This window comes from Heptranchias perlo, chromosome 24 (genome assembly GCF_035084215.1).
Source record: "Heptranchias perlo isolate sHepPer1 chromosome 24, sHepPer1.hap1, whole genome shotgun sequence".
In the NCBI taxonomy this organism is placed as follows: domain Eukaryota; kingdom Metazoa; phylum Chordata; class Chondrichthyes; order Hexanchiformes; family Hexanchidae; genus Heptranchias; species Heptranchias perlo.
In genome coordinates this window covers 50499957-50518961 of record NC_090348.1, presented here as the reverse complement: position 1 = coordinate 50518961, position 19005 = coordinate 50499957, and the positions used below count along the sequence as shown (strand labels likewise).

The window sequence follows — 19005 nt, the reverse complement described above, 5'->3', positions numbered from 1 at the left end:
AAGACCCAGGGGAAATTTACAATACAAATAGTACAAACAGTTGTTCAAGAACAAGTGAAAGGGAGAAGTGTAGAGCAGCAGAAAGAAAGTGTACTTTAGACACGACAGATAAAATAAAAACTAGAAGGCGTAGAGCGATTAACGCAGCATCAAAGCTGAAGGTCAGGCTCGGGTGTGTGGCCCAACTAAGAGTTCTATATACAAATGCACGGAGTATAAGGAAGAAATTAAATGAACTACAGGTTCAAATTCAAATTGGAGGGTATGATATGATAGCTATTACTGAGACTTGGCTGCAGGATGGTCAGGATTGGGAACGAATTATACCGGGTTACAAGGTCTACAGGAGAGATAGGGAAAATGGAAGAGGGGGAGGAGTAGCCTTAATGATTAGAGATGAAATCACTTCAATGATAAAGGGGGATATAACGAGAGGTAACCAGCCAACAGAGACCTTATGGGTTGAATTGAGAAATAGGAAAGGATCTAAGACTATAGTGGGAGTTGTATATAGGAGCCCTGGCAGCAGCTCTGAAGTGCTAGATTGTACAAATGCAGAGATTAGACAAGTGTGTAAGAAAGACATAGTGGTCTTAATGGGGGACTTTAGCCTTCACATAGATTGGGAAAAGCAGACTGGCAACTGTCAGAAAGATAGTGAATTTCTTGAGTGTGTCCAGGATAGTTTTCTACAGCAGTATGTCCTAGAGGCAACAAGGGGGCAAGCCATACTAGATTTAGTAATGAGTAATGAACCAGATTTAGTTAACGGCTTAACTGTACGTGAACATCTATCCAATAGTGATCATAACATGATCGAGTTCAATGTGGTGTTTGAAAGGGGAAAAAGTGAATCAGCTGCTAAGATTCTAGAGTTGGGCAAGGCCGACTTCAATGGGATGAGACAGAGATTGTCCACAGTAAAATGGGCAAACCTGTTAATGGGTAAAACGACTGATGATCAGTGGGAAATGTTTAAAGAAACATTTAACGTGATACAGAATTGGTTTATACCCCTGAGGGGCAAGCACTCTACTTGCCAAAAAAAACAGCCATGGACAACTAAAGAGGTAAGGGACAGTATAAGACATAAGGAAAGGGCATACAAAAAGGCAAAAAATGGCACAGATCCTGGCGAATGGGAAAGATGCAAAGATCAACAAAGGGTCACAAAACAGATAGTCAGGGCTACAAAAAGAGAGTATGAAAATAAACTTGCAAGGGATATCAAAACCAATACGAAGAACTTTTATAGTTACATTAGGAAAAAGAGGGTGGTCAGGAGCAGTGTTGGCCCCTTAAAAACTGAAAGTGGGGATATTGTCATTGACAATGGGGAAATGGCGGACATGTTGAACAATTACTTTGCGTCAGTATTTACAGTCGAAAAAGAGGATAGCATGCCGGAAATCCCAAGAAAACTAATATTGAATCGGGGACAGGGACTCGATAAAATTAACATAAGTAAAGCAACAGTAATGAAGAAAATAATAGCACTAAAGAGTGACAAATCCCCAGGACCAGATGGTTTCCATCCCAGGGTCTTAAAGGAAGTAGGTGAGCACATTGCGGATGCCCTAACTATAATCTTTCAAAGTTCTCTAGATTCAGGAACTGTCCCTCTCGATTGGAAAATTGCACATATCATTCTGCTTTTTAAGAAAGGAGAGAGAGAGAAACTGGGGAATTATAGACCAGTTAGCCTAACATCTGTTGTGGGGAAAATGCTGGAGTCTATAATTAAGGATAGGGTGACTGAACACCTCGAGAATTTTCAGTTAATCAGAGAGAGCCAGCATGGATTTGTGAAAGGTAGGTCGTGCCTGACAAACCTGATTGAATTTTTTGAAGAGGTGACTAAAGTAGTGGACAGGGGAATGTTAGTGGATGTTGTTTATATGGACTTCCAGAAGGCATTTGATAAGGTCCCACATAAGAGACTGTTAGCTAAGATAGAAGCCCATGGAATCGAGGGCAAAGTATGGACTTGGTTAGGAAGTTGGCTGAGCGAAAGGCGACAGAATAGGGATAATGGGTAGGTACTCACATTGGCAGTATGTGACTAGTGGAGTCCCACAGGGATCTGTCTTGGGGCCTCAATTATTCACTATTTATTAACGACTTAGATGAAGGCATAGAAAGTCTCATATCTAAGTTTGCCGATGATACAAAGATTGGTGGCATTGTAAGCAGTGTAGATGAAAACATAAAATTACAAAGCGATATTGATAGATTAGGTGAATGGGCAAAACTGTGGCAAATGGAATTCAGTGTAGACAAACGTGAGGTCATCCATTTTGGATGAAAAAAGGATAAAACAGGGTACTTTCTAAATGGTAAAACGTTAAAAACAGTGGATGTCCAAAGGGACTTAGGGGTTCAGGTACATAGATCATTGAAGTGTCATGAACAGGTGCAGAAAATAATCAAGAAGGCTAATGGAATGCTGGCCTTTATATCTAGAGGACTAGAGTACAAGGGGGCAGAAGTTAGACCTCACCTGGAGCACTATGAGCAGTTCTGGGCACCGCACCTTCGGAAGGACATATTGGCCTTGGAGGGAGTGCAGCGTAGGTTTACTAGAATGATACCCGGACTTCAAGGGTTAAGTTACGAGGAGAGATTACACAAATTGGGGTTGTATTCTCTGGAGTTTCGAAGATTAAGGGGTGATCTGATCGAAGTTTATAAGATATTAAGGGTAACAGATAGAGTGGATAGCGAGAAACTATTTCCGTTGGTTGGGGATTTTCGGAGTAGGGGGCACAATCTAAAAATTAGAGCCAGACCTTTCAGGAGCAAGATTAGAAAACATTTCTACACACAAAGGGTTGTGGAAGTTTGGAACTCTCTTCCGCAAACGGCAATTGATACTAGCTTAATTGCTAAATTTAAATGTGAGATCGATAGCTTTTTGGCAACCAAAGGTATTAAGGGATATGGGCCAAAGGCAGGTATATGGAGTTAGATCACAGATCAGCCATGATCTTATCAAATGGCCTACTCCTGTTCCTATGTTCTAATCCAGAGATTATTACCTTTGAGGTTCCGCCTTTTAATTTGGACACTAGCTCCTCAATCTCCCTCAGCAGAACCTCATTCCTAGTTCTACCTATGACATTGGTTCCTTCGTGGACCGTGACAACTTGATCCTCCTGCTGCTTTAAGTTCTTCTCCAGCTGCGAGGAGATATTCTTAACCCTGCCACTAGGCAGGCAACACAGCCTTTAGGACTCCTGGTCATGGCTGCAGAGAATCGTATCTATCACCTAACACTACCACCTTCCTTTTCGCTTCTCCCTTTTGAATGGCCTCCTGTACAACGGTGCTGTAGTCAGTCTGCCCATCCTCCTTGCAGTCTTTGTTTTCATCCACACAGGTAGCAAGTACCTTGTACCTGTTGGACAAGTACAAAGGCTGAGGCTTCTCCACCACTGCACCTGGGGTCCCCTTACCTGCCTGACTCAGTCACGTCCTCCTGTCCCTGACCACTAACCAAATCTAAACCACTGTCTAACCTAAGGGGTGTGACTGCCTCCCGGCTCAAAGTGTCCAGATAACTCTTCCCCCTCCCTGATGCATCGCAATACCTGCACCTCGGACTCCAGCTCAACAACTCTGAGCAGGAGTTCCTTGAGTTGCAGATACTTACTGCAGATGTGGTTGCCTGGGATCACATTGCTGTCTACAAACTCTCACATGCTGCAATTAAGGCACACCACCTGTACTACCAGCTCTATCTAATCTTGTTTTATTTATTTACTTAAAGTTTTTATGTAATTAATTCACTTGGTTTATTTTTAGTTATTTTTAAATTAATTTATCTAGTTTGTTATTAATTTAATAAAGTATTAATAAGTTATATGTTCCTAATTTAAACCACTCTCCTTGCTTAGAGAGCAAAAAAATATATTACTCACCAACCAGTCACTGACCTGCGGTCCTCTGATGTCACTCTTTCAAACTTCTGTCTGTGTTTGAGTTGGTCTCAGCTTTATGTCCCCGCTCTGCACTCGGTCGCTGATCCCACTCCTTCTGTTCTTGGGCCTCCGCTCCTGCTCCTTTTATCCCCAATAACCACTAAAAACATTAACCAATGAACTTAAATACGTACTGGCTTAACCTCGGTGCTGCTCTTTGCCTTGTTTTGATTCCTCATGCGGCTCCCTTTATGCTGCACTCAGTCTTAATCTAAATCACTCAGCACTTCCTTTTCCCTCTGCACCTAATTCCCACGATCACCAAATTCCCAGTTGAATGTCCTCGCTCTATTAACGCTTCACTGTGTTACAGGTTCACTCTCTGTCTTTCCCAACCTCTGTGCTCTAGCTCTGCTTTTGCAAAGATCCTTGTACTATATACACCCGAAAAGTCACCTGGTCCGATGGCATGCATCCTAGGTTGCTGAGGGAAGTAAGGGTGGAAATAGCGGAGGCTTTGGCCACAATCTTCCAGTCCTCCTTAGATATGAGTGCCGGAGGACTGGAGGATTGCAAATGTTACACCCCTGTTCAAAAAAGAAGAGAGGGATAAACCTGGCAACTGCAGGCCAATCAGTCTAACGGTAGTGGGGAAACTTTTAGAGACAACTATCCGAGACAAAATTAATTGTCACTTATAGAGTCATAGAGTTATACAGCACGGATAGAGGCCCTTCGGCCCATCGTGTCCGCGCCGGCCATCAAGCCCTGTCTACTCTAATCCCATATTCCAGCATTTGGTCCGTAGCCTTGTATGCTATGGCATTTCAAGTGCTCATCCAAATGCTTCTTGAATGTTGTGAGGGTTCCTGCCTCCACAACCCTTTCAGGCAGTGAGTTCCAGACTCCAACCACCCTCTGGGTGAAAAAGTTCTTTCTCAAATCCCCTCTAAACCTCTCGCCTTTTACCTTGAATCTATGCCCCCTTGTTATAGAACCCTCACTTAGAAAAATCTGGGTTGATAAATGACAGCCAGCATGGATTTGTTAAAGGCAAATCATGTTTGTCTACCTTGATTGAGTTCTTTGATGAAGGCATTTGATAAAATACCACATAATAGACTTGTAAGCAGAATTGAAGCCCATTGGATTAAAGGGACAGCAGCAATGTGGATACGAAATTGGCTAAGGGACAGAAAGCAGAGAGCAGTGGTGAACGGTTTTTTTTAGACTGGAGGGAGGTGTACAGTGGTGTCCCCCAGGGGTCAGTATTAAGACAATAACATCAACTGCTTGCATTTATATAGTGTCTTTAATGTAGCAAAATGTCACAAGGCGCTTCACAGGAATGTTATCAAATGAAATTTGACACTGAGCCACTTAGAGATATTAGGACAGGTGACCAAAAGCTTGGTCAGAGAGGTAGGTTTTAAGGAGCACCTTAAAGGAGGAGAGAGAGGCAGAGAGGTTTAGGGAGGGAATTCCAGAGCTTAGGGCCTAGGCAGCTGAAGGCATGGCCACCAGTGGTTGAGCAATTAAAATCGGGGATGTGCAAAAGGCAAGAAGTGGAGGAGTGCAGAGATCTTGGAGGGTTGTAGAGCTGGAGGAGGTTACAGAGATAGGGAAATGGAGGCCATGGAAAGATTTGAAAACAAGGATGAGAATTTTAAAATCGAAGCGTTCCCGGATGGGGAGTCAGTGTAGGTCAGCAAGCACAGTGGTGATGGGTGAACGGGACTCGGTGCGAGTAAGGATACGGCAGCAGAGTTTAGATGAGCTCAAGTTTATGGAGGGAGGAATGTGGGAGGCCAGGAGAGCATTGGAATAGTCAAGTCTCTTTTTGATATATAGTAATTACCTGGACTTGGGTATACAGGTCATAATTTCAAAGTTTTCAGATGACACGAAATTTGGAAATGTAGTAAACAGTGATGAGGATAGTAACGGACTTTAGCAGGACATAGACAGGCTGGTGAAATGGGCAGACATATGGCAGATGAAATTTAATGCAGAGAAGTGTGAAGTGATTCATTTTGGTAGGAAGAATGAGGAGAGGCAATATAAACTAAATGGTACAACTTTAAAAGATGCAGGAACAGAGAGACCTGGGGGTGTACATGCACAAACAAGTCTTTGAAGGTGGCAGGACAAGTTGCGAAGGCTGTTAAAAAAGCATAAAAGTTAAGGGGAGATTTGATATAGGTGTTCAAAATAGGGAGAAACTCTTTCCAGTGGCAGAAGGGTCGGTAACCAGGGGTGACAGATTTAGGGTAATTGGCAAAAGAACCAGAGACAACATGAGGAAAAAAAAATTTACGCAGCGAGTTATGATCTGAATGCGCTGCCTTAAAGGGTGGGGGAAGCAGATTCATAACTTTTAAAAAGGAATTGGATAAATACTTGAAGGGGAAAAATTTGCAGGGCTATGGGGAAAGGGCAGGGAGTGGGACTAATTGGATAGCTCTTGGATAGCACAATATGCCAAATGGCTTCCTTGTGTGCTGTATCATTCTATGATTCTATGTCAGAAAACCGCTATTGAGCACCCAGGACCAGGAACCTACAACACAATGGGATGTTTATCGATTACTGAGACAGGATTATTATTTTCAGTCTTTAGGGAACGAACTTCTGCGTGTAGCTTATTTGCATTTTTAACCACCTTTTGTCTGGGTGGTTTTTTTAAACTTGTGTGAATACACTTTGCTTTTAAAATCCCAACTTTCAAATACAAATCTTTTCCAAATCCTTTCTGTATAAAAATAGTCAAAAAAATTTGAAAATGCGGCATAAATATATAAACCCAATTGAGAATATTAGAAAGAAAGACTTGCATTTCTAAAGCGCCTTTCACAACCTCAGGACATCCCAGAGCACCTTACAGCTAATGAAGTACTTTTGAAGTGTAGTCTCTGTTGTGATGTCAGAAACGCAGCAGCCAATTTGCGTACAGCATGGTCCCAAGCTGTACAAAGTAGTAACATTTCTTGCTTAATTGCTTTTGATAAATCACTCAAGCTGTTTTCTTGTGGTCTGGTGTTAGAAGCCCAGAATGTGTAACTGCCTTGTAACGCCTGTGTTATTCTACCTGAGCTGTGCTTCCTCTATTACCCTATATGCACAGTAGGTTTGTTCTGTTTTATGTGTATTACCTATTGTCATTGGTCTAACATCTAACCTCATTTAAGCACGAGCTCCATGTTCAATTGTTTCTTGAGTCCCCTCTGAAGCATAAAGTGCAGATCCAGCAATCATAGGTTATTCAATCTCATTCTGATTTTTGTTTTTCAGGTGATTTACCCAAACAAATAAAAGTGAAGAAACTGATGAAGCTTAGGACACTGGACACAAAGCCAGGTACTAGAAGTCCGGCTTTCACTTTGGGATCCGTCTCAAGTCACGCCTGCAGTTTATTAGACTATAGAAGGATCACTTTGTGTGTTGTCGGAAGTCTCTGAAAGTTAAGATGGATTGGCATAGACAGCCAGACACTGTCGTTTCACTTCTGAAACTTGAGTTCAAATCCAGCCCAGATGCATATCTGGGTAGTGCAGTGAGACAAACACTGTCCTATCATCTCCCGGACCCCTCTCTGATGGGTCTGCTTTCTCCTTAGGAGATCTAGTAACTGAATCAACAGGACACAAGAGGGTTGCAAAGAAGAATTCACAGAAGTTACGAAAGAACTTCCTGTGCCATTTGTATCTAGTGACAAATGAGTTAGATAACATTTTAACAACAGAAGTAGTGACACCTCTAGATGATTGTAAACAATTTTACAACACCAAGTTATAGTCCAGCAATTTTATTTTAAATTCACAAGCTTTCGGAGGCTTCCCCCTTCGTCAGGTGAACGATCACCTCTAGATGACAGTGACCTTAAAATGAACACATTTGACATGATCCTGGAATAAACCAATACTCAGGTGTATAACATTAAAAGGGCTATTCGAAATAATGAGGGAAGTGCTTAAACAAATGAACTGGAGGATAATATTTTTTAAAAAAAACCTCAGCTGAGGTCAAATGGAATACCTTTCAGAATATATCACTGAGCAAGCAGGATAAGAAAATGCCATGGGCTAATAAGCACGAATTAAAGATATGTGACCCTACGGAGCCTTACTTAAATATTATAATCACAGACACGCCTCTCCAGAACGGGTTACTCGGTCGGCCCCCCAACCCGCCCCGTTAAACCAAAAGTAGGAGCATTCGTAGTGGGTTAGGGTCGGGTTTCACATAGAGTCATAGAGTCATAGAGTCATACAGCACGGATAGAGGCCCTTCGGCCCATCGTGTCCGCGCCGGCCATCAGCCCTGTCTACTCTAATCCCATATTCCAGCATTTGGTCCGTAGCCTTGTATGCTATGGCACATATTTACTGATTTAACCCCACCCCCACTCGACGCACTCCTGCCCATCGTGGAGGGGGTGGGTTAAAACTAAACCCCTGTGTAATTCTATGCAAGGTAATTGTTGAGGAATAAATATTGGCCAGGACACTGGAGTGAACTATCGAATAACTAGGGCAGTAGGTAGGCCTTTAAACTAACGAGGTGGGGGGGCATGGGGGGTTCAGGTAAGGGTAAATTTATGTCTAAAGAGAAAAGTCAAGGCTATGGAGCAGAACAGTGATTTGGGTAAAAACAAGCAGTGTGTTTCAGGAAGGGACAGAGAGTTTAACAAAGGTAATAGGGCATCAGTGACTAAGGTAACGTCAGGGAAAAATAGCAAAAAGTTCAAATTGAAGGCGCTATATCTTAATGCATGAAGCATTCGTAACAAGATAAATGAATTTATGGCACAAATAGAGATAAATGGGTTTGATCTAGTAGCCATTACTGAGGCATGGTTGAAGGGTGAACAAGGTTGGGAACTAAATATTTCAGGGTACTTGACTTGTAGAAAAGATAGGCAAAATGGAAAAGGAGGAGGGGGGTAGCTCTGATAATAAAGGATGAGATAAAGGCAGTAGTAAGAAAGGATCTTAGCTCAGAAAATCAGGATGTAGAATCAATATAGGTAGAATTAAGAAATAGTAAGGGGCAGAAAACACTGGTGGGAGTAGTTTATAGGCCCCCTAACAGTAGTTATAATGTTGGACAGAGTATAAATCTAGAGGAGCATGTAACAACAGTAATGCAATAATCGTGGGGGTCTTCAATCTTCATATAGACTGGGCAAACCAAATTGGCAAAAATAGTTTGGACGATGAGTTCATGGAATGCATTCGAGTCAGTTGTCTAGAACACTATGTCGAGGAACCAACCGGAGAACAGGCTATTTTAGATCTAGTATTGTGTAATCTTATAGTTAAGGATCCTCTGGGATGAGTGATCATAATATGATAGAATTTCATATTGAGTTTGAGTGATGTAGTTAGGTCTGAAAGTAGGGTCTTAAATTTAAACAAAGTCAAAGTACATAGGTATGAGGGGCGAGTTGGCTAAGGCAGATTGCAAAATTGGATTAAAGGGTATGGCGGTGGATAAGTAACGGCAAACATTTAAAGAAATAATTCATAATTCTCAATGAATATAAATTCCCTTCAATAAAAACTGTACTGGAAAAATGACTAGAGAAGTTAAGAATAGTATTAGATTAAAAGAAGAGGCTTACAATGTTGCCGAAAAGAGTAGTAAGCCTGAGGATTGGGAGGGTTTTAGAAATCAGCAAAGGATGATCAAGAAATTGATAAAGAGGGAGCAAAATGAATATGAGAGTAAACTAGCAAGAAATATAAAAACAGATTGTAAGAGCTTCTACAAGTATGTAAAAAGGAAGAGATTAGTGAAAGTATGCATGGGTCCCTTGGAGGCAGAGACAGGAGAAACTATAATGGGGAGTAAGGGAATGGCAGAGACTTTAAACAAATATTTTGTATCTGTCGTCATGGTAGAAGACACAAAAAGCATACCAGAAATAGTGGGGAACCAAGGGTCTGATGAGAGTGAGTTACTTGAGGAGGGAGAGAAAAAACCGGGAACGATAGGCCAGTCAGCCTGACAGTAGTAGGGAAATGCTAGAATCAATTATTAAGGACATAGTAACAGGGCACTTAGTAAATTATAATATAATTAGACAGAGTCAACATAGTTCTATAAAAGGGAAATCGTGTTTGACAAATGTATTAGAGTTTTTTGAAGGTGTAACTGGCAGAGTAGATAAGGGGGAACCAGTGCATGTAGTAGTCAAGGACAGAATCTATTTGGTCAGAGTTAAGAAATGAAAGCGGTGCCATTACAATACTGGGTGTATTCTATAGGCCACCAACTAGTAGGAAGGATATAGTGGAGCAAATTTGCAGAGAAATTACAGAGAGCTGCAAAAGCTAAAGAGTAGTGATAACTCAGGACTATCCCAATATAAACTGGGATAACAATAATAATATAAGGGGCACAGAGGGGGAGGAATTTTTGAAATGTGTCCAGGACAACTTTCTTAACCATTATGTTTCCAGCCCAACGAGGAAGGAGGCATTGCTGGACTTGGTTATAGGGAATGAGATGGGCCAAGTGGAGCAAGTGTCAGTGGGGGAACATTTAGGGACCAGCGATCATAGTATCATATGGTTTAGAATATCTATGGAAAGGACATGGATCACTCTAAAGTAAAAGTATTCAATTGGAGGAGGGCCAATTTCAATGGGATGAGAACAGATCTGGCCCGGGTAAATTGGAATCGAAGTTTAGCAGGCAAAGGAGACAGTAACGGAACATTTAGATAAACATAATTTAAAAGGACAAAGTCAGCATGGCTTTATGAAGGGGAAGTCATGTCTGACAAATTTGCTTTGAGCTCTTTGAGGACATAACGTACAGGGTGGATAAAGGGGAACCAGTGGACGTAGTGTATTTAGACTTCCAGAAGGCATTCGACAAGGTGCCACATAAAAGATTATTGCTCAAGATAAAGAATCACTGGATTGGGGGTAATATTCTGGCATGGGTGGAGGATTGGTTATCTAACAGGAAGCAGAGAGTTGGGATAAATGGTTCATTCTCGGACTGGCAACCAGTAGCCAGTGGTGTTCCGCAGGGGTCGGTGCTGGGTCCCCAACTCTTTACAATCTATATTAACGATTTGGAGAAGGGGACCGAGTGTAACATATCAAAGTTTGCAGATGATACAAAGATGGGAGGGAAAGTGGAGAGTGAGGAGGACATAAAAAACCTACAAGGGGATATAGACAGGCTGGGTGAGTGGGCAGAGATTTGGCAGATGCAATACAATATTGGAAAATGTGAGGTTATGCACTTTGGCAGGAAAAATCAGAGAGCAAGTTATTATCTTAATGGCGAGAAACTGGAAAGTACTGCAGTACAAAGGGATCTGGGGGTCCTCGTGCAAGAAAATCAAAAAGTTAGTATGCAGGTGCAGCAGGTGATCAAGAAGGCCAACGGAATGTTGGCTTTTATTGCTAGGGGGATAGAATATAAAAACAGGGAGGTATTGCTGCAGTTATATAAGGCATTGGTGAGACCGCACCTGGAATACTGCATACAGTTTTGGTGTCCATACTTAAGAAAAGACATACTTGCTCTCGAGGCAGTACAAAGAAGGTTCACTCGGCTAATCCCGGGGATGAGGGGGTGGACAAATGAGGAGAGGTTGAGTAGATTGGGACTCTACTCATTGGAGTTCAGAAGAATGAGAGGCGATCTTATTGAAACATATAAGATTGTGAAGGGGCTTGATCGGGTGGATGCGGTAAGGATGTTCCCAGGGATGGGTGAAACTAGAACTAGGGGGCATAATCTTAGAATAAGGGGCTGCTCTTTCAAAACTGAGATGAGGAGAAACTTCTTCACTCAGAGGGTAGTAGGTCTGTGGAATTTGCTGCCCCAGGAAGCTGTGGAAGCTACATCATTGAATAAATTTAAAGCAGAAATAGACAGTTTCCTAGAAGTCAAGGGAATTCGGGGTTACGGGGAGCGGGCAGGAAATTGGACATGAATTTAGATTTGAGGTTAGGATCAGATCAGCCATGATCTTATTGAATGGCGGAGCAGGCTCGGGGGGCCGATTGGCCTACTCCTGCTCCTATTTCTTACGTTCTTATGCTAGTTTAATTCCTTCCTCTTTGCAATGATATTAGAACCAATCCAGTTTAAGTGAAGCCCATCATGTCTGAAGTGCTTTACCATCGCAAAAGTTGTCCTAATAATCCAAGGAATCTGGAACCCTCCCTTCTACATATCTTTCTAGCCATGTGTAGTCTGGCCTCTCAGGTGGATGCAGAAGGTCCCATGCTACTATTCGAAGAAGAGCAACAAAGTTCTCCCGGTGCCCTGGCCAACATTTATCCCTCCACCAACATCGCTAAAGCAGATAATCTGGTTATTTACCTCACTGCTGTTTATGGGATTTTGTTGTATGCAAATTGGCTGCCACATTTCCCTACAAATTACAACAGTGACTACACTTCAAAAGTACATCATTGGCTGTAAAGTGCTTTGATATGTCCTGAGGTTACAAAAAGTACTATATAAATGCAATTTTTTTCTTTTCATATCTAATCTGTTTTTCCCTAAATTGCTGCAATCCTCTAGTACAATCCTCAGATTACTCTCCTTGAGATCTTCCTAACCTAACTTCTCAAACCCCCTTGAGTTTAGAAGATTAAGGAGTGATCTAATTGAGGTGTTTAAAATGATAAAGGGATTCAATAGGGTAGACACAGAGAAACTATTGTCTCTGGTGGGGGAATCCAAAATAAAGGGGCATAATTTTAAAATTGGAGATAGGAGTGAAATCAGGAAGCACGTTTTCACACAAAGGGTTGTGGAACTGCCTCCTCCAAAATGCTGTGGATGTTGGGGGTCAATTGAAATTTTTAAGACTGAGATCGATAGATTTTTGTTGGGTAAGGGTACCAAGGGATAAACAGCTAAGGCAGGTAAATGGGGTTGAAATACAGTTCAGCCATGATCTGATTGAATGGCGGAACAGACTCAAGGGGCTGTTCCTATGTTCCTATTGCGCTTAAGTGGCACAGTAAGTAGTTTAGATTGGAGCAGGAAGTTGCATAGGGGCATTGATAGATTAAGTGAGTGAGCAAAACTATGGCAGATGGCGTTCAGTGTAGGGAAGTGAGGTCATCCACTTTGGACCTAAGAAAAATAGATCAGAATATTTTCTAAGTGGAGAGAAGATAGGAACTGTGGAGGAGCCAGAGAGATTTAGGGGTCCATGTACAGAAATCACTAAAAACTAATGGACAGGTACAAAAAATAATTAAAAAGGCGAATGGAATGTTGGCCTCTATCTCAAGGGAGCGGGTATATAAAGGGGTGTAAGTTATGCTACAGTTATATAAAGCTCTGGTTAGACCGCATCTGGAGTACTGTGTTCAGTTCTGGGCACCACACCTCAAGCAGGATATAACTGCAGTAAGACACCCCTGCTCCTGTACTCAAATCCTCTTGCAATGAAGGCCAACATACCATTCGCCTTCCTAACTGCTTGCTGCACCTGAATGCTCACTTTCAGCGACTGGTGCACAAGGGCACCCAGGTCTCGTTGCACCTCCCCTTTTCCCAATCTATCACCATTCAGATAATAATCTGCCTTTCTGTTTTTACAACCAAATGATAACCTCACATTTATCCACATTATACTGCATCTGCCATGTTCTTGCCCAACTTGTCTAAATCACATTGGAGCCTCTTTGCATCCTCCTCACAGCTCACATTCCACCCCAGCTTTGTGTCGTCTGCAAACTTGGAAATGTTACATCTGGTTCCCTCATCCAAATCATTGATATATATTGTGAATAGCCGGGGCCCAAGCACTGATCCCTGTGGTACCCCACTAGTCACTGCCTGCCACCTGGAAAAAGACCTGTTCACTCTCTATTTCCTGTCTGTCAATCAATTCTCAATCCATGCCAGTATATTCCCCCCAATCCCATGTGCTTTAATTTTGCACACTAACCTCTTGTGTGGGACCTTATCAAAAGCCTTCTGAAAATCCAAATACACCACATCCACTGGTTCTCCCCTATCTATTCTACTAGTTACCTCCTCAAAAAACTCCAGTAGATTTGTTAAGCATGATTTCCCTTTCATAAACCCATGCTGACTTTGTCCAATCCTGTTAATGCCCTCCAAGTGTTCTGTTATCACATCTTTTATAATAGACTCTAGCATTTTCCTCACCACTGATGTTAGGCTAACTGGTCTGTAATTCCCTGTTTTTTCTCTCCCTCCTTTTTTAAATAGTGGGGTTACATTTGCCACCCTCCAATCTGTAGGAACTGCTCCAGTGTCTCTAGAATTTTGGAAGATGATCACCAATGCATCCACGATTTCCAGGGCCACTTCCTTTAGTACTCTGGGATGTAGATTATCAGGCCCTGGGGATTTGTCAGCCTTTAGCCCCATTAATTTCCCTAGCACTATTTTTTTTTCACTAATACTGATTTCCTTCAGTTCCTCCCTCTCACTAGACCCTTGGTTCCCTAACGTTTCTGGCAGATTATTTGTGTCGACAGAACTAAAGTATGTGTTTAATTGTTCTGCCATTTCTTTGTTCCCCATTATAATTTCCCCCATTTCTGACTGTAAGGGGCCTACATTTGTCTTCACTAATCTGTGAGTGAAGACAAATGTACTAGAGTGTGTGGGATAATTAGATCAGGGTAGATAGATGTAATTCAGTCCCTATTGTATAGTCATATGTTCTGTCATTATTATAAAATACTTAGATTTAACATTATTATTCTGAGAAAGTTGACACAAAAAGTGTGACAAAATTGTGACAACAGAAAGTAATGTTTGTAGATAAAAGTGCACATGGGCATAAGGTTTTTAATTTATTACTAGTAGATGTCCCATGGTGCTCATACAAACATTACAGCACAGAAGGAGGCCATTCAGCCCATTGTGCCAATGCCAGCTCTTTGAAAGAGCTACCGAATTAGTCCCGTTCCCCTGCCCTTTCCCCATAGCCCTGCAATTTTTTCCCTTTCAAGTATTTATTCAATTCCCTTTTGAAAGTTGTAATTGAATCTGCTTCTACCACCCTTTCAGGCAGTGCATTCCTGATCATGACTACTCCTGCGTTAAAAAAAAATTCTCATCTCCCCTCTGGTTCTATTGTCAATTACTTTAATCTGTGCCCTCTGGTTACCAACCCTCCTGCCAGTGGAAACAGTTTCTCCTTATTTACTCTATCAAAACCCTTCATGATTTTGAATATCTCAATTAAATCTGCCCTTAACCTTCTCTGCTCTAAGGAGAACAACCCCAGCTTCTCTAGTCTCTCCATGTAAATGAAGTCCTGCATTCCTGATACCATTCTAGTAAATCTCCTCTGCACCCTCTCTAAGCCCTTTACATCCTTCCTAAATTATGGTGCCCAGAACTGGACACAATACTCCAGCTGAAGCCTAACCAGTGATTTATAAAGGTTTAGCCTAAATGGTGTTGCTTTTACTGAGTAGGACATTTTATAATAACGGTGGTATTATGCAAAATAGTGTTAGCAGGGACACTGACTTCAATATTGGGAATCTTACAACACCAGGTTATAGTCCAACAATTTTATTTTAAAATCACAAGCTTTCGGAGATTATCCCCTTCGTCAGGTGAATGAGTGGAAGGTTCTCAAATCGCATATCTTATATTAGGCTGGGACAGCATCACACCAATCAAAAGGTGTCGTTGTTGTTCAAACAGGCCAGTCACATAGAACAGCACGTCCCAGCACATTGGATATACATTGTGTCAATTACACAGACAGAAAGAAAGAGACCCTAATGGCAGAGAGAGAGAGAATATTAAAACACATAATTTTTTTTTTCCCTTTTTGCTGGTGGGGTTACGTGTAGCGTGACATGAACCCAAGATCCCGGTTGAGGCCGTCCTCATGGGTGCGAAACTTGGCTATCAACTTCTGCTCGACGATTTTGCGTTGCCGCGTGTCTTGAAGGCCGCCTTGGAGAACGCTGACCCGCAGATCGGTGGCTGAATGTCCTTGACTGCTAAAGTGTTCCCCGACTGGGAGGGAACCCTCCTGTCTGGCGATTGTTGCGCGGTGTCCGTTCATCCGTTGTCGCAGTGTCTGCATGGTCTCGCCAATGTACCATGCTCCGGGGCATCCTTTCCTGCAACGTATGAGGTAGACAACGTTGGCCGAGTCACAGGAGTATGAACCATGTACCTGGTGGGTGGTGTCCTCTCGTGTGACGGTGGTATCCGTGTCGATGATCTGGCATGTCTTGCAGAGGTTGCCGTGGCAGGGTTGTGTGGTGTCGTGGACGCTGTTCTCCTGAAAGCTGGGTAATTTGCTGCGAACGATGGTCTGTTTGAGGTTGGGTGGCTGTTTGAAGGCGAGTAGTGGAGGCGTGGGGATGGCCTTCGCGAGGTGTTCGTCGTCATCGATGACATGTTGAAGACTGCGGAGAACATGGTGTAGTTTCTCCGCTCCGGGGAAGTACTGGACAACGAAGGGTACTCTGTTGGTTGAACCAGGAACACTTCTCACCACGATGGACGTCTCGGCACTCTACACCAGTATCCCCCACGATGACGGCATCGCTGCAACAGCCTCAGTACTCAACACCAACAATAGCCAATCTCCAAACGCCATCCTACAACTCATCCGCTTCATCCTGGATCACAATGTCTTCACCTTCGATAACCAGTTCTTTACCCAAACACGTGGAACAGCCATGGGGACCAAATTCGCACCCCAATACGCCAACATTTTCATGCACAAGTTCGAGCATGACTTCTTCACTGCACAGGATCTCCAACCAACGCTATACACCAGATACATCGACGACATTTTCTTCCTATGGACCCACGGCGAAGAATCACTGAAGAGACTACACGATAACATCAACAAGTTCCATCCCGCAATCAAACTCACCATGGACTACTCCTCAGAATCGGTTTCTTTCTTGGACATACAAATCTCCATCAAAGACGGGCGCCTCAGCACCTCACTCTACCGCAAGCCCACGGACAACCTCACGATGCTCCACTTTTCCAGCTTCCACCCCAACCACGTCAAAGAGGCCATCCCCTATGGACAGGCCCTATGAATACACAGGATCTGCTCAGACGAGGAGGAACGCGATGGACACCTACAGACGCTGAAAGACGCCCTCGTAAGAACGGGATATGATGCTCGACTTGTCGATCGACAGTTCCGACGGGCCACAGCGAAGAATCGGATAGACCTCCTCAGAAGACAAACACGGGACGCAACCAACAGAGTACCCTTTGTCGTCCAGTACTTCCCCGGAGCGGAGAAACTACACCATGTTCTCCGCAGCCTTCAACATGTCATCGATGACGACGAACACCTCACTAAGGCCATCCCCACGCCTCCACTACTCGCCTTCAAACAGCCACCCAACCTCAAACAGACCATCGTTCGCAGCAAATTACCCAGCTTTCAGGAGAACAGCGTCCACGACACCACACAACCCTGCCACGGCAACCTCTGCAAGACATGCCAGATCATCGACACGGATACCACCGTCACACGAGAGGACACCACCCACCAGGTACATGGTTCATACTCCTGTGACTCGGCCAACGTTGTCTACCTCATACGTTGCAGGAAAGGATGCCCCGGAGCATGGTACATTGGCGAGACCATGCAGACACTGCAACAACGGATGAACGGACACCGCGCAACAATCGCCAGACAGGAGGGTTCCCTCCCAGTCGGGGAACACTTTAGCAGGCAAGGACATTCAGCCACCGATCTGCGGGTCAGCGTTCTCCAAGGCGGCCTTCGAGACACACGACAACGCAAAATCGTCGAGCAGAAGTTGATAGCCAAGTTCCGCACCCATGAGGACGGCCTCAACCGGGATCTTGGGTTCATGTCATGCTACACGTAACCCCACCAGCAAAAAGGGAAAAAAAAAATTATGTGTTTTAATATTCTCTCTCTCTTTCTCTGCCATTAGGGTCTCTTTCTTTCTGTCTGTGTAATTGACACAATGTATATCCAGTGTACTGGGACGTGCTGTTCTCCGTGACTGGCCTGTTTGAACAACAACGACACCTTTTGATTGGTGTGATGCTGTCCCAGCCTAATATAAGATATGCGATTTGAGAACCTTCCACTCATTCACCTGACGAAGGGGATAATCTCCGAAAGCTTGTGATTTTAAAATAAAATTGTTGGACTATAACCTGGTGTTGTAAGATTCCTTACATTTGTCCACCCCAGTCCATCACCGGCATCTCCACTTCAATATTGGGAGCTGCCTTGGAATCTGGCAGTACTAAGATGTGCTCCCAGGGAGCCCAGGAGTGGAGTGCCAAGGTTTTGATAGCATTGAATAGGGAGATTGTAGGAATATATGATTAGCTCCTGGGATTTGGGATAGCTGAGAATGAGATCCTGGGATCTGGGGGAATTGGGGAGGGAGATTTCAAGGTTTGGGAACATTGGGGCAGTTATGTGATAAGGTGCACTGAGAATGTGGTCTAGAGCTTTGTGAGCACTGACAGAGGGGTACAATGGCTAGAAGATTCGGGGGAAGGTGGAAGTATGAGGAGGGAGGACCTGAGATCCAGTAGGACATTGGGAGAGGGGTCCAGAAGAATTTGACCCAAACTCCTTTCAAAGCGTCAAGCCTCCACACCCCATGTATTCCAACGTCAGGTACTGCCACTTTATCCATGGTCAGCTTGTTCTTATCTTTATGTTCTTGCTTTAAAGCATTTAAGCATAAATTTTCTGCTTGTTAAAATCATCGGATCAACAAATCAGGGACTGGGATGCACAATTTCCTAATATGCACCCCCAGCGTGTGCTGGGAATGCGCTATTGGTAAGTTTCCCAACTCGTGCAGCTTTAATAAACATAAGTTTCGAAAAACAAATAAAAATGCTCAAGTGCAATTTTCAAGTTTTTATATTAATAGAATTGTTAGGCTCAAAAATAGTTCAGGAGAGATTTTCAATTGAATTGACAATAAAATCCATTCTCTGTAAATAATTTCTGTTTGCTCAGAATGCACAGATGTGATTGAAAGCTCTCTCTCAATTGTGAGGTAAAGATATCCTGTCGAAGACCAGGCTTTTGGGAGTGGCAGAGACCTTCAAGTAA

General features: G+C 43.1%; 1 protein-coding gene across 8 annotated transcripts in view; it reads left to right on the top strand.

Annotated features, from left to right (window-relative positions):
- Positions 1-19005, top strand: part of dennd6b (DENN/MADD domain containing 6B) — a 236093-nt gene that overhangs the window by 167255 nt on the left and 49833 nt on the right. For all 8 annotated transcript variants that reach the window (XR_010967118.1, XR_010967117.1, XR_010967119.1 and 5 more), the window contains one exon: positions 7212-7277. Coding sequence is in view for 5 of the 8 variants with exons in the window: in XM_068005278.1 (XP_067861379.1) it covers positions 7212-7277 (66 nt within the window). In the remaining 3 variants the exon portion in view is untranslated. The remainder of the gene's footprint in view (positions 1-7211; positions 7278-19005) is intronic.